The sequence below is a fragment of the Macrotis lagotis genome, chromosome X, assembly GCF_037893015.1.
Source record: "Macrotis lagotis isolate mMagLag1 chromosome X, bilby.v1.9.chrom.fasta, whole genome shotgun sequence".
Taxonomy (NCBI): domain Eukaryota; kingdom Metazoa; phylum Chordata; class Mammalia; order Peramelemorphia; family Peramelidae; genus Macrotis; species Macrotis lagotis.
In genome coordinates, this window is record NC_133666.1 from 228,088,139 (window position 1) to 228,109,874 (window position 21,736).

Here is a 21,736-nt window from a genome sequence, read left to right on the forward strand (position 1 = left end):
AAGAGAGAGTATCATTTCTTTTTTTTCTTCTTTCCTCTTCCCATCTCCCCCCACCCCCCTTCTAAAGTAGGGTTTAAGCCATTGTTAGATAGAGGTCTTTTTTTCCTGATGCCATTCTATCCGATTTCCTTCTAGTCCAGCAGCAGGTTGGCCTTGGGATGGGATGATCGGAGGACAGGCACAACTTGCCACCTCTTACATTTCCAGTCTTCTTACAAATCACTCTCCATCACGTACCATATCCTTCCATCAATCGACCAAGACCTCTTGCCTCTTAGCGGAACAAACCATTTCATGTTTTGGCATTTTGTTTCTATCTTCCATGCCGGGGAAGTTTCCCCTTCTCCGCTGGGCCTACTGACCTCACTGGCTTCCTTTAAAATCTTACCTTCAGCAGGTAACCTCACTAACTCTTCTTCAGTCTTGTGACTTCCCTCTTTTAATTGTTTTCTAGGTATCTTCATGTTCAGCTGGCTTGGTAGCATTTGCTTGCTTGGTTAGCCTGGAAGCTCCGTAAGGGCAGCGGCTGTCTCGTGCCTGCGTGCTCGGGGCTTTGGCGCCAAGGTGCCACGAGCAGGTGCTAATTCAACGTTAACGGATGTCCGCTTCCGGGCTCGTGACAGTTTCCGTAAAGAACAAGGGAATTACTGGTCAAAGTCTGGAATGGGATTCCACAATCTTAGTGCTGCCGCTGCCCGGGGAAGAACGCCGTCGGTGGGTCGGAAGGGGAAGAGGGTCGGGCGCCCACCCGGACCCGAGCGGCATCCGGGGCCTTACAGAGCCGCAGGTGGGGGAGGGGGCGCTGGAGGCGGGACCTGCCCGGGAGGGGCGCTCCGGGGGCGTGGGCCTATGTGCCGTCCCCCGCGGCCGGCCACCCCTTCGGCCTGCTGAGGGCTCCGAAAAGGCGGCCCTGGGTTCGGCTCCGAAGGGCTCTGGGCTCGCACGCGCATGCTCAGGCACGGCCTCGCTTCCCTCCCCCGCGCAGGCGCCGGACGACGGCCCCGCCTCCCGCCGTAGACCCCTCCCCCTCACTGAAGTCGCGGAAGTTTTTTTTTTTTCAATAGAAGACGCCCCGGCGTCCGCTCGCTGGCGGGGGCGCGCCGCGGGATCGGCTCGGCGTGTAGCTGGGGAGGCGGGACTTCCTGTCCCGCGCTCTCCGGGCTTCCGGCTGGAGCCGGAAGACCCCCCCCTTCCCGGCTCCTGGAAGGAGTCAGAAATTCCCGGACGGGAAGGTGAGACATTCCCGATCATCCCAGGGAAATCCGAAAGTGGGATCTCTTTGCTTCAGCGCCATGGTGAGTCCGCGTGTTCCGGAGGCGCGGGCCTGGGGTGCATGCGGAGGAACAACGGTCCTGGCCATTCCGGATCGATGGGGGGGGGGCCGCCGGTAGGACCCAAGTGACAAGCCCCGGAGGCGGAGCCCGCCCGGCTCCTGGTCCTGCTCTGCAGGTGGCTGTGGGTCCAGGGCCCCGCCGGGCGCGTCCCTCACTGCCATCGTCCGGAAGGCGTGACGCCAGTGTATTCCCACCTGCTTCTCCCTCAACCACCCTCCGGAAAACAAGTGTGTTTTATACAAACCTGCCCAGCAAACATCCATTAAGCGCCTTCTGTGTGCAAAGCTGAGGTTAAGACCAGGACCTTGACTTTGGGATCAGAGCTTCCGGTTGTGCCACTCTCTCCACCTGTATTCTTATCAGAAAGTGCTATGATTAAAAAAAATCATTATTAAGGACAAAAAACGAATGCAAAGTATTTCTGGTAAGAATAGTAGTAAAATCAACCCCAAGCATCTTTGGATTTGTAAGTATTTGGTGTTGATGTAAAAACTGTTAACACTACCAGCATCTGAATAAGCTTCCTGCTCTAAGTGAATGTTAACCTTCATTTGATACTTTTTCAGGGTCATCCAGATAATATGTCCAGGGTGTTGGGTATGTTGTTTGTTGTGCGACTTCTAAAAGACTTTGATTCTAAATCATAGTGAGTTGTATTATGAGATCCATCAGCTTATATTTAATTTTATCCCTATTATCTCATATTTATATACTATACCGTATTATTTAATGTATAAATCGTCAGTGCCTGGCAGTAATGAGAGCACTGAATTAAGAGTCAGAGAATCTGTTCGAATACATTTTCTGCTATTTACTACTGTCCTTCTTTGGCCTTCAATTTCTTTATCTTATTAAATGACCTCTAAACTCCCTTTATTCCTTAAATTCTATGACACAGTATAAAATGAATAATCCAGTTAGGTAAATTGCCACATAATTTTCATCAGGAAACATGATTCAGTTTAAATATTTTATAGGGCTAGACTTTTTTTTTATGTTTCTGCAAAGCAGTATAGTTTTTAAGTGACTTGCCCAAGGTCACACAGTTAATTCAGTATTAAGTGTCTGAGACTTGATTTGAACTCCTGTCCTCCTGAAGCCAGGGCTGGTCCTCTATCCACTGCCCCACTCAGTTGCCCCTAGACTCTTCTTTAAGGTAACTTTAACTTGATAAAAAATGAAGGCCAACTTACATAATTAAAGACTAAAAGTCATGAATATGTATTTCTTCTTCACATTCCTGAATACTATAATTAGTGAATCTCTCTGTGAAGCTCTTAAAAAAGTAGTTTTGAGTCCAAAAGGACTGCCTCTATGAAATGAGAGTTTGAAAGTAAAAGGATAAGCTGAAAAGTAACACTAATTATAAGTCATGCTCAAATTTTATACAAATCAATCCTGAAGTTGTAGAAATTGTAGCTTGTTTTCAGACACATTTGGTACTACATGCTATGTTAAGAATGAATATATAAATCACTTCTATCTACATTTAAATTAATGCACAAGTCATGAATTCATAATAGACTTTTTGTTGTTGTTTTTACAAGGCCATGGGGTTAAGTGACTTGCCTAAGGACACAAAGCTAGTCTAAGATTGGATTTGAACTCAGGTCTTCCTGACTCCACAGGTAGTGTGTTATCCACTGCCCATCTAGCTACCCACCCATAATAGACTTTTTTTTAGGTTTTATTTTTTTTTTAGGTTTTATTTTTTTGTTAAGTGGCTTGCCCAAGGCCACACAGCTAGGTAATTATTAAGTGTTTGAGGCTGGATTTGAACTCAGGTATTCCTAACTTCAGGGCTGGTGCTCTATCCACTGCACCACCTAGCAGCCCCCATAATAGACTTTTAATGGCAGTTATGTATATCAGTATATTGAATGAATAATTGTGCCATTCTCCAAAAATCCCCTTCAAAGATGGAATATTGAGCCATATTATATCATAGGTCTAATCTACTGGCATTTTTTAATGTTCTGCCAGCTAACTCTAGCCTTAGTCTTCCTATCTGTAAAGTAGGTTAAAGCCAAGATTTTCTGTTTTCCTTTTCTCTGATATATTACACCTATTCGAATGAACTGATACATGTAACAAGAACAATATGACTAATAAATAATAAAAAAAGGCCCAGGATTATTTTTTGAGATACATTCTATTTTTTAAGAAAATTTAGGAAGGAATAAAAGACTAGTGTTCTCTGTTTATATAGCAGATAGGTAATGAAAAAAAAAAGCCAGTTTAGAACAGAAAGTAATGTTATTGGGTAACTTAAAATATAATTTTCTAGTCAAGAGAAATTGATTAGGAAACTAAACTTACAAGTTAGTAATATAAATCTAATTATTTTTACCCTTGAAGATGAAATTATAATTTCCTTTTACTTAGCAAATTTGGTTCTTGAGCAATTCTGAGGCCCTCTTTTCTTCTAATGTAATAGACAGGCTTGATTCTTGAAAATCAAAGGACTTTTAAAAGTTGAGTTTAACAGATAATAAGTGCTTACAATGTGCTATGTCATGTGCTAAGTCTTGGTAAAAATATAACTCTGTCCTGAATGTTTTGAATAGAAATATCATAGTACCATAAATGGCTATCTTGAACTAAAGTTTGTCAAGTATTGAACAGTCTTTGCTTGAATTCAAAGTTTAATTCACAGTTCTTGAAAGTAGCCTGCCTTTAGACTATTAGAGTAAGAAGATGTGGAGCACTGAGGCCTCTCCAGGTGTCAAGCCACAGGGATACTATTTTTCTGAACAACGTAACCATACAGTTTTACTCTCTGAAATAAATAATTTTTAAAGATTTAATTCTGTAAGTATTTTAAAAATTTTAATCAGGATATGTTAATATTACTTTTTGGCAGATATTATTTAAATAAATTGATTGCTAGGCATGGGGACCCATGCATGTAATCCCAGCAACTAGGAGCTGGGACTGGTGCTGATTGAGTGTCGCACACTAAATTTGGCATTCACATAATGAGCCCCCTGGAACAGTAGGTCCAATAGGTTGTCTTAGAAGATCCTAGATCAGAAATGAGCAGATCAAAGCTTTTGTGGCTATTAGCAGACCTGTGAGTAGCTCCTGCATTTCTAACTTGGGCAATATGGGGAAGTCCAGTCTTATATAATAAATAAATTCTTAAGTTCTAGAGATATTAATTTTACAAATCAGTTTGTGATGTGAAATTTTACAAATATGCGAAAACATTTGTTTTACTACACATTTTAATATTAGGCATTTTTCCTTTGTCTCAACCATATAGCAAAAACCAATTACTCATGCATGCCAAAGAAGGATGGGAACTTGAATTTAGTCTTTAGTTTTATAAGAAATACTCGTGTGCTACTGTTGTATTGCAAAAAGTGTACAAAAATAATAGAATTACACATTAATAGCAAAATATAATAGATGTGCCTTGTATATAGAGAGCACTTAGTAGGTAGTTGTTGAATGAATTATGAATGAATGACTGTTGAAGTCCTTCTCTTCCTTCAAGACCATTCACAATTTTTCATGGTCTTCCTTGAACTGCTTAAATGCATGAAGTGCTTCTTCCTTCCAAAGCAGGCCCATTGACTCTATTAGTTCTTAGATACTAAGGACTTTCTATCTTCTATGAACTGGGCTAAGTGAAGAGGACACAATGATAAGAGTGAAACAGTTCTTGCCTTCAAGGAGCTTATATTTAAATAGAAAATATTCATATATATGGATACTATATGTTGTTTTCATATGCACACATATATGTTTTCATACAGAGGATATTCCAAAATTGTTGTAGTTTTAGACTTTAATTATAAGCAAATACAAAGCAAGGTGGTTTTTAGAGTTTGGACACTGACATCTAGTGAGATTAAGGAAATACTTTGTTAGTGGTACTTAAATTGAATTTTAAAGAAAATTAAAGATTCAATGAGATGGAGGTAAGGAAAGAGAGCATTCCAGACATGAAAAAAAAACCCTCTAAAGGCAAGGAGAAGGAAGATTGGTCATCATTTCTGAAGAAAAGAGAGTTGGCCAATCTGGTTGGACCATAGAATAAGGAGAATTAAAGAGTAAGAAGACGACTAGAGAGGTAGGAAGAAGTGAGACTATGAAGAGCTTTATGCCAGACAAAAGAATTTGATCCTAGAAGTAAAATAGAGAGCTACTGAAGTTGGTTTTCTTTTTTTTATTATTAATGAATGAATACTTTATCAAGTGTTAACTGTATGGAAAGGACAAATAGGAAAGTAAAACAGTCTCTGCTCTCTAGGCCTTTCTAATGGAGAAAAGATTTAAGGAAAGATTTAAATTCTGGAACATATGCAAATTATGGAAAAAATCCAAGGTCCTTGGGATACAGCAGCAAAGCAAATGTCTGTTTCTTTTTAAATATAATTTCTATTGATAAAATCATATCCATTTCTCATATTGAACTGTTTAACTGTGCCAAGATTTTTAGTATTAAGAATTTGCCTTTCTATATATGAATGGCAATTCTCAGGTGAAGTTAGTATCAAAAGACTTAAGATCAAAAATGCCATCCACATCCAGAGAAAGAACTATGGAATCTGAATACCGACCAAAGCTTACTATTATACCTTTTTTGTTTTTTATTTTTTCCTCTCTTGGTTTTTCCCTTTTGTTCTGATTCTTTTTTTCACAACATGACTAATATGGAAATATGTTTAACATGATTTTATATGTGTGTGTATATATATGTGTGTGTGTGTGTGTGTATAACCTTTTCAACTTACTTGCAGCCTTGTGGAGGGAAAAGAGGCGGAAGGAAAATTTGGAATTCAGAATTAAATATTAAGTTAAAAAAAAGAATTTTCCTTTCTGGTTCTCTGATATCTGTGACTGTACCCCCTGCTGTAGCAGTGATAGGTTGCATTGCCACAGAGGCTGCTTCCCTGGATGATGTCTGGTGGTACTAGACTGCAAACAGTGCTACTCCTAAGGCTTTTAGGTTCAGAGTCCTGAAGGAACTGAGGGAAGATTATGGTCAAGGTGGTAATTTGACTTGTCTTTCTTCTGTCTCTCTCCCTAGTTATTTGATTACTTTCATTAACTTAATTTGCCATGCCGTCTATGTGTAAGTTAGTGGGGATGACTAAACCTTCTCTTCAAGTGTTACTTCCCCAGATGATGGCTGAAAGAGCACAATCAGATATGTATTTTAGGAAAATAACCACTTTGGTGTGTGGAGGATGAATGAGAGTGGGGAGAGATGATATAGGGAGATCAAATAGGAGACTTTTGTAATACTCAAGATGAGAGTTGATGAGCCACTGAACTAGACATAGTTGTGGGAATACAGAGAAGATGAGATTTTATTGACTAAAAACAAGATTTTGCAACTGATTTGAGTGGTGAGGGAAAATAAGGAGTTGAAGATATCACTGAGCTTGCTAATCTGGGTGACTGTAAAGATAATGATGCCCTCAACACTTATAGGGAAATGCTGGAGAGGGGTAGTATAGGAAAGATAATGTTCTTTTTAGGGAAGTTGAATTTTAGATTCCTATGAGTTCAAAACATTTTTAGTCTGCTCCTTTCTCCTTACTACATTCTACCTTGTTTCATACTCATGTACATCTTAATCCTCTTACACTAACTTGTAAACATCTTGAGGGCAGATATAATGGTTTTTTTTTCATTTTGTGTCACTCTGGATTTTTAATATACCTACCTGTTGAATTAAATGATGTATATACCATTATCCCCCCTACTAGGCCATAAGATTCAGAAACCTAGTGACTCCCTACCCCCATCATTTTTCTTTACATAATAACTATGTACTGGGAACAATGAGGAAAGGGAAAGAAAGGGAATAAGCATTATATTGCACCTATTCTATGTGAGGTACTATGCTAAGGGCTTTGTAAATATTTTCTCATTTGATCCTGAAAACAACCTTATAAAGTAGTTGCTATTTTTCCCATTTTGTAATTCTGGTAACTGAGGCAGGTTATATGATTTTTAAGATGCAAGATACTCAATTTCTGTAGTCTAGTTTTATTGAATCTTGAGATTCTGATCTGTGAGTGTAACTGGGTAACTAAATATTGGTAAAAATGCTATTTATAGAGATTGTAACTTGAGCAAAGGCAATGTAAAGTTATTGCAATGAAAATCATCTTACATTTGAACTGGATGACTGACCTCTTAAGAGTTTTTCTTTAGTTTTAGGTTTATCGTTGTTGTATATACTTGAATGTTTTTAAACAAATTACAGATATATATATATATATATATATATATATATACATATATATATATTGCTTTCATTGTGTTAACATGCATATGATTTAATGCTTATAATGAAAGATTGTTCAGAGTTATAGATGGGGTGTCAGCATCACTTACCCATTATTTGTGGAACAGCTAGAGATCTAAGTCATTGATAGTGGCTTTTGTAGAGACTTCCTTCATTATGGTTGGGGATCTGGAGTAAGAGGCAATGGGCATCTGGGTCTTTACCATTATTGAACTGGCTTCTCTTAGCAATAGTCTTTTTCAGTGCAGAATGAAGGGATGGACTAGTCAATATCTAAATTCAAGCTCTTAAAGTTACATGATCTACTTGTCTTTATACTGTTACTGCATCTTAATTTTGATCAAGATTTCCCTTCTCCCTATCTCACTGCAAACGCATATAATAGCTTTCTTTTCCTGCCAGTTCTGTCCCTGGAGAAAGTCCCTCTTAGAATTTTTTTTTTTATAAGAGATTTCACTGGTATTTGCATTGGGGAGAAATCCTTCCCCATATACTTTGATTTTTTTTTCTCTTTATAGAAGAATACTTTTTAGGGCTTACTGTCCAGTTTTGGAAGGTAATGGTCCTTTTCACTGGTGGTCTTCAAAAAGAAGCTGAAGGACCCTTTGTTGGGAATATCAAAGAAGGAATTTTTGTTAAGCTGTTGGTTGGACTAGATTGAAGGTGGGTAAACATTCCTGAATGAGGCCAAACCAGATTAAAATGTTATTTGGGAAATATTTAACAAAATAAATGAATACAGTAAATCTTAACTAATATTAATGGGCCCAGAGCAGGATCCTTCTATTTCTGCTTGAGTTTAACACTTCTGGTTTAAATCACCTTTGAGATTCCTTACAACTCTAAGATTCTGTGATTCTGTCACTTAGGTAATCAGTCCTTGGAGAGTGGACTGAAATACTGTAGTAAGATTCATCCACTTTTCAGAAAAATTCAAGGGCTGAGGAAATTGCTAAATAGACTAGTGGAAATAGAAGGATGTTTTCTTTCTTTCCCCCATATCAGTGGCCAATCATTGGGCAGCAAGTTCTCAAACTGGTCTAGCATTTAGCAGAGTAGGGACAGGAATGAATGTAGGAGAATTAATGGGGATGAATTGGGGAGGGACCTGTTAGATGAGCAAAGGTTAGTGAGGGGTGAATGTATGTCTCAGATCCCCAGTGGTGGGAACTTTTTTCCTTTTCTGATGTGCTTCTTGAAATGTTTCATGTTCTGAGGAAAATATCCTTTCATATTGTTGTGTGTGAGTATGCACTTAGGGGCCAAAGTGCCATGTGTGCTTAGTCTATAGAAATAGCTCTTTAGGAAAGCACTTCAAAGTAGTTGTTCAGACTTTTAAGAATACAAGCAGCAGCCAATATCTGAGTGTCCCAAAATACCTGGCACTGTGATTATTTTATCCTGTCAATAAATGATGTACTTATCTTTTTAAAGTATCTCTGAATTACTTAATAGTCATTTTATGTGATTATATAAATAAGACCCTTAACTAGGAGTTAAACTGATTTTTATCACAATATACATTGATTTTATGAGGCAATTGGGCCTTTCATAGAAAGTTGTGGGAGAAGGAACAAAAGAGAAAAGACAAGGACTTGAGCTTATTAAGAAGAAGGAAACATTTATTAAGGTGACTTGAAGGATTTTGAACTGGTGAGCTGAGTTAAAGGTGTAATTTGTATAGGAGAAATTTGGCAAAATTTTGGAAAGATTGAGGAACATAAAAAGAATATAGTCATCTCCTTTTCCACCTATTGTTACAAATTCTTCTGGACTCTAAATGAAATAGAATCAAAGATAGTTAAGACAAATTTAAAAGGATTAAGAAGGGTTAGGGAATGAAACCTGAAGAGGTACATTCAAGAAGGATAAGTTGAAATTACTTGGCAAGACAGAGAGTAAGGTTAGTAAGAAAAAAGCAAGTGGAATACTTAGAATATTAATCAAATTGTTAGAGTAGTCTTAGTTGAAACTAACAATAGTTGAAACTAACAATAAAATGATACCAAACTGAAGAGGAAGGTGGGTTTGACTGTGGAAGTGTTGATAAAAGAAAAGAATTTTAAAGTAGTTGTCTGCTAAAAGTTTAAATGGTGTTCTTGATGCATAAACACCTGTAAGTTAATTAAAGAAACTAGAATCAAAATCTCAATTATTGGGGTAGGAAAGGAAGTTTTTTATAGCAATTTGTATTTGTATTTTGGTTCCAGTGAAGTGTTTGTTAACTGTTTAAAATTTAAGTTGCTCTTCTTGGGTGAGAATGTGAAGGGACTCAAAGGATACCTAATTCTTTAAAACCAGGTTGTTAGGGGGAATGAAGGGTTCCAAAAACTAAAGGAAGTATAGCTTTGCTGGGGAGTATCCTAAGGTTGAAGAGGAGACATTTGATCTTTGTAATGATGATGGTAAATGGAAAGGTGTTAGAACAGGAAGGAAGTAAAATGATAGTCATGTAATAGGAGAGTAAAAATAAATTAGAAGGTCTTTTTTGATTTTTTAAAAAATTCACCTTTTATTTTATGTTCTGAATTCTCTCCCTCCCCCATCTTCATTCTTTGAGAGAGTGAGAAAAACAAAACCTGTTAGAAATGTGTATAATTTACTTTATCCCCCTCCAGCATTTATCATTTTTCTTTTTTTGGGGGTGTGTGTCCGTTTTGTCAGTTGATGGGTATAAGGTCCTACTTATAGCCTTTTTGAAGACGAGAAAATTGGCAGCTTTGAGGAGGAAAAAGCTGCTTGTCCTCCCAAGAATGATAAAGCAGACCTGGCTGAGTTTGTATTACCTTTATGTTGGAAATGGCGGAGCAAAAATGAAAAAAATATCTAGTTGGTACCCAAGACAATTAGAAAGAGAAAGAGAGGAGGGGCAGAGAGATCATACAAATAGCTATTTTTGATGAGTTCTAGGTACTTGGCCAGACAAAATACATTTTTAGATCCTGAAAGAACAGATAATGGTAACATGAGAAAGATTATGGAAAGACATATTACCCAGTGTTCCAGAAGGGCAAATGTTGTGATTTTCAAAAAAGGGAAGAAAAGTCTGCAAACTCAAGATCAATTAACTTGACTTTGCTTTTTGGGAAAATTTTAGAATTTATAATGGATAGCAAACTTAAGAAAGAAAAGTAGTGATTACAAAATGCCAATATGCCTTCATCAAGTCTGGTATTGCCATACTAATCTAATTTCCTCTTTGATGGATTACTGAGTTAGTATAGATGAAATAGACCCTCTTATGAAGATGATTATATATTTCATATATAATGAATCTATATATCTTTATAATATAATGAATAAATATCTATATAAATATCTGTCTGTCTGCCTAGCTATCATCTAAATTTATTTGGGAATTATACAATAGGATACAAAGAGTAATCCATGATGTTAGACAATGTACTCATCAACTGAATACAAATTAATTTTTTAAAAAAAGAGTCAGCCGTAAAGGGGGTTTAGATAACACTCCAAAGGAAGCAGAAAAAGGAGGGGAAAGAACAGGGAGGTAACTTGAGCATCTTGTTTGGGATTGAAATCAGGCAAAGCAAGCAGATATAAAGTGGAGTGTACCCCCCAAAATCAGTTTTTATCAACTATAAAGGAAGGCTTAGCCAGGAGTTTGATATTCCATCCTTCAGCCATGTAGTCAGAGGAGTGAGGAAGCTGAGGGACTTAATATTAGCCAAGGCTTGAATTAGCATGGTGATGAGTTTGGAAGCATTTTCTTCATCCCTGGATGAAGTTGAAACTGAACAGCAGATTCACAATGGCTATTAATGATTTAAAGTCCATTTATTTCTCTAGTGGACTACTCCTTTGATCTTTACCTTATGATATTTATAATTTTTATCAATAACTTGAGTAAATACATAGATGATATGGTCGTCTAATTTGCAGTTGCTACAAAACTAGGAGTGATAGCTAAGTACAACCTATAATAAAATATGAACTTGACAGTCTCTAACATTACACTGAAATTTAGTTCAATATAAATTGGACTAATGTAAGTTTATAAAGTCTTGCACTTAGGTACTAAAAATCAACTTCATAAGCCTTAGATGTATGAAAGATGAATAAAACACCAGTTCTGAAACATATCTAGGAGTTTTAGCAAATTCAGTATGAGGCAGCTGTGTAATTTGGCAGCCATTAAAAAAAAAGAATAGATAGGAATGTGATAGTCCCACTGAACTGTCAAGGGCTCCACTATTGTCTCCTGTTTTTCTCATCTAATAATCTCTTGTCAAGTCTTATAATTTTTACCTTCACAATAACTCTTGTATGTGTCCCCTTCATTCCACTCACAGCCACTCCCCCTAGTTTAGACCCTTGTCACTACTTATTTGGATTATTGCAGTAACCTCCTAATTTGTCTCCTTACCTCAAGTTGCTCCTCATTCCAATCCATTCTTCACGGCTACCAGCAAGTTTTTCCTAAATCCTAAGTATCTTCTTGTTACTCTCTTTTTTCAAAGCTTACCCTAGTTATATTTTTATATCTAGGATAAAATATAAACCCTCCTTTGGCATTAAAACTCTTTACAACCTGTTCCCTTACTACCCTTTTTCTACCCTTTAACTTTTTTACCCTTCCATGCATTCTGGATAATCATTAGTCATCTTGCTTTTTTGCACATGACATTCCTTCTTTTGGTTTATGCTTTTGAACTGGCTGCTACTATGTTTCCCTTCTTTCTCTGCCTCTTAGGATCACTTTTTTTTTTTTAAGACTTAGATAAAATGCCATTTTCTCTACCATTCCTATCCGGAGAAGGACCTGTGGAACCTGATTGAGGAACAAAGCATTCTACTTTCATTTTTTAAAATTTGTTGTATGTTTTCTTTCTCAATAATTATTCCCTTTTGTTTTGATTCTTCTTTCACAACATGACTAATATGGAAATAAATTTAACATGATTGTCCATAACTACTCGCTGTCATGGGGAGAGGGGAGGGAAGAGAGGGAGAAAAATGGGGAACTCGATCTTATGGAAAATGAATGTTAAAAGCTATTTTTATATGTAATTGGAAAAAGAATAAAAATTTAATTAAAAAAAAGAAATGTCATTTCCACAGGAGTCTTTTTCATGACCTCAGTAATTATTCCCTTCTTAGATTACCTTCTGTCTACTTAATATGTATTTTACATTCCTTTATAGTTGATAAAAACTGATTTTTTGGGCACATTCCACTTTGTATCTGCTTGCTTTGCCTGATTTCAATTCCAAACAAGATGCTCAAGTTACCTCCCTGTTCTTTCCCCTCCCTTTTCTGCTTCCTTTTGAGTGCTATCTAAACCCCCTTTATGGCTGACTCTTTTTTTAAAAATTAATTCGTATTCAGTTGATGAGTACATTGTCTAACATCATGGATTATTCTTTGTATCCCATTATATAATTCTCAAATAAATTTATAGATGATAGCTAGGCAGGCAGACAGATAGATATATAGATATAGATATATATTCATTATGTTATAAAGACATATAGATTCATTATTTACATTTCTTTACATCTTATCCCCTATTAAAAAGTAAGCTCCTGGAGGGCAAGCATTGTTTTTGCCTTTCTTTTTATTCTTAGCACTTAGCTTCACGTCTGGCATATGCCTCATCTCGAATATTGTGTTATATACTACAGTTTAAGAAGGACATTGCTAAATTAAAGAGTATCCAGAAGTGGATGGGAGTGGGGGGAACAATTGATGTTCCATAATACCCACATATATCTTGTAAATATATGAAAATAAGCTATGGATGATATAAAGAATATATATGTAGGTAAAGAAAGAAGAGATTTGTTGTGGTCTTAGGTGACTCCTGAAAGGTAGAAAGGAAGGTAAACGTTAACTTTAGACAAAAAAATCAGAAAATGTGAAAAATGACAAGATTGCCTTCTTAGATTTGTCAAATCCAGAAATTGTTTAAAACTTCCTGTAGTTTGCATTGAAAAAAATGATGCTAAAAGAATGTGAAAAGATGTCTAGGAATTAGGAAGACCTGAGCAGGAAACTGAAGGGTAGGAGTGCTATTTTCAATACAATAGCTGATTGAATCTGAGGACCTTAACAGAGAAAAGTAGGCTATGGGAAATATCTCTATGTCTTGAAGAAGCTATTGGGGAATTTGGATTTGGTTTTCAGGACCTTAGTTTACAGGAAAGAGAAAGAACTTGCTTAGGAGTAAGAAAAATATTATCATTTGGAGACAAACTAATGTGACTTAAAATAGAAAAAGAGTAGGGAAGGAAAAGTTCCATGGTAGAGATGCTAATCCAGCATCTCTACTCCAACAGGTAAGTTGAATAACTTTAGAGGTTCTCAATATATTTCAAAAGACCTACTGGTTAGGAAGAAGGTCAGGGACAATACTCAAATGTCTGTATAATTATATGAAGTATGATTAATAAAGTAAGTTAGAAATATTAAAAATAAAGATAAAAGGAGTTTATGATGGGAATATGTCAGTTGTAGAAGCATAATAAAATAGCTGAAAATATTAAAAAAAATTTCTTCTTTAGAGACTTACATAAGAAAGGAAACTTTATCAATATTTAATGCAGTTTCTGAGGAAATAATTCCATCTCCTAAGATTCTCTTCTCCATTCTCTAACTCCTCTTATGAAAAAAGTGAGGAATCAACCATAAGGCTGTAGAAAGTAAATTATCAGTGGTAAACAGGGAGAAATAGAACTGTGAAATAATCACTAGTAATAGAGAGGAAAGAACAGATGTGAGGATTTTGTGGAATTGCAATGGGGAAAATCAGTTGGATAGTAAGTAGAATGTTTAAACTTAAAGAGTCACACTTTGGGGAAACCTGTTAGAACCAATGCAAAGTGAAATTGACTTTTTGGCATTGTCTTCTTCACTTGAAGTCTCCATGTGGAAGCTAGATAACTATTTTTAGGAAAGAGCTAGCATTTATGTAATGCTTTTTAAGGCTTATAAAACACTTTTCAAACATTTCATTTTGCCCTCACAACTACCCTGTATGGTGCTTTTATTATTTCTCCAGTTTTAAAGGTGAAAAAACTGAGATACAGAGGTTATACAGGGTTATACATGTTTAGTCATACAAAATATATTTGGAGAAAGGATTCCTTTTTTTTTTTTTTTCAAGGCAATGGGGTTAAGTGGCTTGCCCAAGGCCACAGGGCTAGGTAATTATTAAGTGTCTGAGGTTGGATTACCTAGGTTCAGGTACTCCTGACTCCAAGGCCAGTTCTCTATCCACTACACCACCTAGCTGCCCCTGGAGGAAGGATTCTTGTTCAGAATTGCATTGGACTAGAAGAATTTGGAGGAACCTTTTATCTTTAATTTTGTGGAAAAGGGGAGAAATCAAAGAAAATCCCAAGATTTTTGACATGACGAATGGGTGATTGATAATATCATTGGTAATTAAAGTTCATCAAGAGGAAGAGTAGGTAGGGGTAAAAGATCATTTGATACTTAGATATGTTGAGCTTAGATGCACTGTTAGGGCAGCTAGTAAAGTAGGAGTCCTTGGGACTGAATGAGAGTATAGGCTATGGATATAGTAAAAAGTCAAACGATTTTCTAAGGATCAGGAACAGTGTTTATAAAAATATAGCAAAAAATCTTTTTGTATTAAAGATAAATTCTTAGAGATAAACTCTGGGTCAGGAGCTCAGAAAAAGATAATAGGCTGTACATAAATGTTTGCATATTAGTTGAAGTTGGGAGTAAATGAGATTGCCAAGGGAAGGAATAGAAAAGGGGATCAGGGGTATAACTTCAGTGAACATACATTGGAAAGGGATAAAGTAAGCAAGATAATGATGTTGTTTGGAAATATAGGATTTATAACTTTGAAAGCTTAAAAATGTACTAAAATTTTAGAATACCCTGTATAAGAAGAGTATAATGTATCTGATGCTAGGGAGGAAAAAATACTCAGAAGAATTTGATAGTCAATAGGGACAGCTCTTCATCAATGTAAAGAGGAAAAGTACTGAAAAAACCCAGTTAGGGTCATAGGATTTGAGAGCTGGAAGGAGTCTTAAATATTATCTGTTATAGGCATCTTGAGATACAGAAAAAGTGCAGTAATGTTTACAAGCTATGCTGTGCATGATGTTATTAGGAGAGCATGGATAAGGGGCAACTGGGTGGCACAGTGGATAGAGCACTGATCCTGAAGTCAGGAGGACTTGAGTTCAAATGTGGCTTCAGACACTTAATAATTTCCTAGCAGTGTGACTTTGACCAAGTAAAAAAACCAAAAAAAATTTTTTTTTAAAAAGGATGGTATTGATGATGACCTTTTGAAAATTTAGATTTAGTAGGATAGTGAGTGGGTCGATTATTTTCATGAATAGCAAAAAAATTTTTTCCCCTAGTCCAAGTCTTTGATAGGAACCCAGCAGTGTGATGCTAGATTGGAGGGAATCTAGTATTAGAAGTTATCAAGGACAGAACTTTCTACAGGTATAAATGCCTCAATGATACTACATTTTGTTGGTTTCTGTCATCTTTTTTTATCATTGAGGGGGTGAGATTAGTTAATATCTATTTTCTAGCTCTCAGTTTCATGATTGTGGACCTTCTTTTTATTGCTACTCTTATTTTTAATTGAAGTTTTTCTTTCACTAACTTAATACACTTGCATTTCTTCAAGTTGTCCTATCCCCAGAATAAACTCTATGCCTTTTATAAAGTTGTAAAGTTTTTTAAGGAAGGTGTTTGGGAAAGGGTAAGATAGAGACTTCATTTTTTTTTCATCTTTTCTAAAACACTTCAGTTTTTTTCACTTAGCAAAATAGAATGAACTATCTTCAGAATAGAGCACAAGTCATCTGTCATAATTGTGTCTTTTGGATATGTCACTGAAATTTTAATAAAAGAATTAGAGATTTCTATCAGTTGCTATGGTGGATAAGATAGGAAGGTATCCTCAAAGAGGAGGATTTGTAAGAACAGTTGTTGTTATGCACCTTAAACTTAGGATATGGAATCACCTTAATATGATTTTCTGAATTGTATATGTAGAGAGAACTCAGGTCTCTCTATATGTGAGGCAAATAAAGTTTTGATCTCGGAACGTGAAAATAATTAGACATAGGTAGTTGATTTGTTAGATGTGCTATAAGAAACTTTCTTTGATGAGGAAAATATTATAGCTAGTTAGTTCCTTCTCTTGAATTTACCAAGGGCCAACACATCCATTATGTCAGAGATGGAACTTGAACCCAGGTCTTCCTGACTCTTGAATTAGACTCTTTATCTTCTAATCTGCCTTTTGCCTCATCTCTTTTCTACCTTTATTTACCTGACTTTTAAAAAAAATTTCAAAGGTCCCAAATACTCAAATTTAAATTTTTGTTTTTCTGTTAATTTTAAAGTGTAATTATTTAGTTCAAACCTATTTGGTTAATTGTTTCAAACTGTGGGGGGAAATAATGATGTAGTAGATAGAAGATTGGCCTCAGAATTGGGATAACCTGGTTTCTGCATCTTTTAAAGACAATTACTTTCTGTGTGGTCTTAGATAAGTCATTTAACCTTTCAATGTCCCAGGGATATTTAAAACTATAAGTTGTAAAATACATAATTGCCGTGCAAAGACTAATAACTTTGAAGAATCTGATAACTGATAAATTCAATGACAAACCATTCCAGAGGACCTATGATGAAACATGTTTCTCATCTCATGAACTTGGGTATAAATTGAGACTTTTTGGACATGATCAATGCAAGAATTTTCTTTTTTTTGCTTTATCATTTGTTAACATGTTTTTTTTGTTTTTTTCTCCTTTTTAGTGGAGTAGAAATGTTGAGATAAGAAGAATTTTTATTCATTAAAAATAAAAATATTGGCTTTTCTTAAAAAAAAAAACAGTTCCTGATATGAGTTGGAAGAGGGAAATTTTTGTAACAGAACCTCTACAAGTATTTCACAAGTCTGGAAAATACTGAAAAATGGTGTAAAGGATTTATGTCATCAAAGAAATATATGACTGAGAAGGGCAGGTATCCTGTGAGGGATGAACAGATCCATGAGCTTCATTGGTATCTTTATTATCTCAATGTAAACAGAGGAAAGTTCCTAGGCTATTTATTGGGTGGATTCTTTGAAGAAAACTTATAGACATTAGCAATAGAAGATGGATAGGCATGAATGGCTAATCTGTACACTTGGTGAAATCATGAATCAATTGAAGACTTTAATTCTTTTGGGTAATTAAATACATCTAAAAGTTTAGATTGTAACTCTGGCTGTTTCATTGCCTAAGTTCCACAGACGTAGAAAAAGTGATTTTTACTACAGGTTCTCTTTGTGGGCTTCTCTTAGCTTTTTTAAATACATGTTGTTTTTTTATTTTCAAATATGCTTAAATTTGCTAGGAAACTACTTCTTGAGATTAAGGTTCATTTTCTTAATTTTGTGTACCATGTTCTTTCTGTCTTCTAGTTTTTATTAAAAAAAACTTGTGAGACTGGTAGATTTTTTTTTTAAATACATGATTTCTTCTAGTTACTTGGTTTTATTTGTCACTAATTTTGAAGTTTGACAGTGATCATAGATTCATAATCATAGATCTCCATTTAGATGTACATAATTATTCAATACTGAGTTTCTGTATCTTTGGAGGAGTTTGTTCACAGTTTGCTTCATGAATTAAGTCCCCAAGCCAGGTCTCATTTCATCAAATTAGCAATAAATTCATTCTCTTTCTCTTTCTCTCTCTCTTCTTCCTTCTCTCTCTATCCCTTCAAATGTTCACACTTTTCTTGTTAATATATATCTTTGCATTGTTCTTATGTGTCTTTGTAGATTATATAGTTTACTGTTATTATGTTATTTGTTTCTAGTATTTTTTTTTGTGCTACATACAAATACTTGTGATTTGGGATTAATTTATACTCTGTTAACCTCAATTATTTCACATTTTTTTTCTTTATCTACTTTTTTAAATTCAATTTTAATTTTTTCAATTTCATTATTATTTTTGAGAGGAATCACAAGCTTAGGCTCCCTTTTTTCCTGATTTTTTTTTCCTTCCTAGATATCTCTACTAGAAAAGTGACTTGAAAATTACCTAAAATTATGAATGAAATGTTGAGTAATATGTTTTGGACAGTTTCTATGAAATCTCCCTGAAAAGCTATGCTCATATTTACTGGTTGAAGTTTTGGGGGTTTCCAGTGGGGAGGAATATTGACTTCTTTCTTTCCTTTCCTCTATTCCCCATCAACTAGGGATTTTGTCCCTCATTAATGGCAACTCTGAATATTCCAAATATAGAAGGCAGTTGATGTGAAGTCTCCCTCATATAGTAAATATCAAAAAAGGAAATACAGTAGTTTTCAGAACATTGAAAATGGAATTAAGAATCAAAGTCAATCAGATGATTTTTTCCCAGCAGTAAAAGTAATGGAAGAACTTTTAAGAATATATTTACTTTTCTACAATAAAATGATTTAAATATTCATCTTTAAGTTAAATTTTTTTTTTTTTACTTAAACATTTGTAGTGGGGAATGATATGATGTTCTGTTTCCTTAGGATAGGGTATAATAGAGTTGCATATTCTTACCATATTGGTTCAATGCACTGCACTATCGTTCTTCTCTATACTGCCTTATCTCAAAAGTAAGCACACAATCCTCTCTTAGTTTTATGAGGAATTTTTCTTCCATCAGCAATAAGAAAGCTAAAGAAGAGATAAAATCTTCCAGGTATCTTTTTCTTTTTCATTTATTATCTTCTTCCACTTAGCACATATTGTTGTTCATTTGTTTCAGTCATGTCTGACTCTTGGTAACACCATTTTGGGGTTTCTTGGCAAAGACATTAGATGCTTTGTCATTTTCTTCACTATCATTTTACAGATAACGAAACTGAGCAAGCCAAGGGTAAGTGACTTGCTCAGGGTCATATAGTTACTAAATATCTGAAGCCAGATTTGAATTTAGGAAGATGAAGTCTTCTTGACTTTAGGCCTGGCACTCTATCTACTGTGTCACCTGACAGTACATAAGAAGCTCCTTAAAATAATTGCTTGTTGATTGATTTGGTCTTCCAAGACCAATTCTATCTTCTTTTTCATTCTTGGTAACAATGACTAAAGATTTCAATTAAAAACAAAAATCAGAGAAGGAAATAATGAATTTTAGAGGAAAGAATAATAGCAATATCAGCCTAACTTCCCTGCCAGAACAGAAATCTCTAACAGGTGTTTGTTATTTATACATTAATTGTTCTATATTAATGTGGTTGGTACCCTATACTTTTTATTTCATTCTTCTTAGACTTTCCAAATTTTACAGAGGTGCTGCTTTTATTTTTATAAATCTCATGACTAGCTTTGTCATTATTGCACTTTGAAAGTCTGAGCACTACTCTGATGTTTTATTGTGGTGAAAAGGAGACTTTGAGAAGTCCAGGGCTTTGTCAGCAGATTGAGATAAGATCTTTCAGGTAAACTGGAAATCCTTCAAGTATGCCTCAGTGGAAAGATCTTGTATAAAAAGAGTTCTTCATCAAGAGGTAATGAATCAAATGACCATATCAGGACTTCCTGAGTGTGATTCCTGACTAAGTTGTGTGACCTTGACTTCTAGATATTTGTTCATTCATCTGTAAAATTAGAGGTTTGAACTAATTGATCACTGAGATTCCTTCTCCAATTCCAGATCCGTGATCATTAACTTTTGAAACAGAACAATAGAAAATTGATTCTTAGTCCTCTGAGCTTCTCTTTTATAATCTTGAGCAATAAATAGTGAAGAGAGTAGTAGAATTGGGGACTTAGGGTGCTAACAATTACTTTTTGTGCTGTCTGTAATTTTCACTTACTCATCTAAATATGAAAGTAAATAAAATAAGGTTTATGCATACCTTTTGTTTTTAGAACATATTTTTCTTAATGTGAGATTTTTATCTGCTGATTCACAAACTGACAAGGGAAAGTTCTGAACCTTATCAATATTGGTATCTATATTTTTGTCCTAAATGAAATTAGAAGACAAAAGGAAGTTGCAATATTAATGGAATAATGACTGTGGGATTGTGGCAAGATGGCATAGTAGTAGAGAAAACCAAATTCTCTGCAAATACTCCACTGAGGCTTAGAAATCTATCATTGTAAAAAAAAAAATAAGAAAAAATTCAAAAACCTCTTTACTTAATCCAGGAATCCATGAAGCCCCCCCCCAAATCCATTAGAGCTTCCGAGGTAGAGAAAATTGGTTAGATAGAAAACAGTACAATGCAATCCATGGGAATTTTGGGCAGAGCGTACTTGACATCAGTGACCTTGAGTTAAGTGATAGGAGACAGAACCTATGCAAAGACCAATCTGGGATATCCCTGAAGTTCTATGAATTTCCAGCTTTTTTGACCCTAGCAGCCCAAGCCCAGTGGTGGGAGAAAGATTTTAGACCATCTTCAGATATCTTTGAAGCCTGTGATAGAAGACCAGCACAAGAGGGAGTTCTCAGGCAGTCTAACATGACAGTAACTCTGGACTGCCTTCAAACATATACATAATCTTGTCTGTCATTTAGTATTAGTCAGGCCATGACCATGCCATTTAGTTGTACAGCTTGACATTGACTCTCTTTCCTTTCCAACCATCCTCACCCTGAACTTTGCTACTGAGACTAATGAGTTGAACACATCAAGGAAAACTTTGAATATCATGAAGAAATGACTTGAATTGAAAAGTGTCCAGGGGGTTAACTCAGATGAGAATATTGAACCCACTATAAGTTAAAATAAAACTTTAGAGAAAAAAATACCTTGGTAATAAACACTACAAGTGTACCTGGAAGAAATGAAATAAGTGATGTATAATGATGTGGTTAGGAAAGAACAGCAAGAAGAATTGATACTTCAGAAAATCAACAGTGCACAATCTCACTCAGGAACTGAATGCTTTGAAAATTTGATTGAACCAAACAGAAAATAACTCAGAAGTTTAAAGCATTGAAAAAAATAAAAACCTAAGTAATATTATTAACCAGAAGTATTATTGACTAAAAGCATATCTTAAGAATTGCAGAATTACCTGAAAATTGAGACAGCTCTACCTACACACACCCCTACCAGGAAAAAAAAAGTGAATATCTTATTTCAAGAAATTATTAATGAAAACTGCTCA

At 35.5% G+C, this 21,736-nt stretch overlaps 1 protein-coding gene across 3 annotated transcripts in view; it reads left to right on the plus strand.

Annotated features, from left to right (window-relative positions):
* The first annotated feature begins 1,124 nt into the window (after window positions 1-1,124).
* Window positions 1,125-21,736, plus strand: part of TMEM161B (transmembrane protein 161B) — a 137,491-nt gene continuing 116,879 nt past the window's right edge. The window contains exon 1 of one of the 3 annotated variants that reach the window (XM_074202999.1): window positions 1,125-1,295. In XM_074202999.1, coding sequence (XP_074059100.1) covers window positions 1,293-1,295 — 3 coding nt within the window. In that variant the 5' untranslated portion in view covers window positions 1,125-1,292. The other 2 variants (XM_074202997.1, XM_074202998.1) reach the window with 2 other exon arrangements.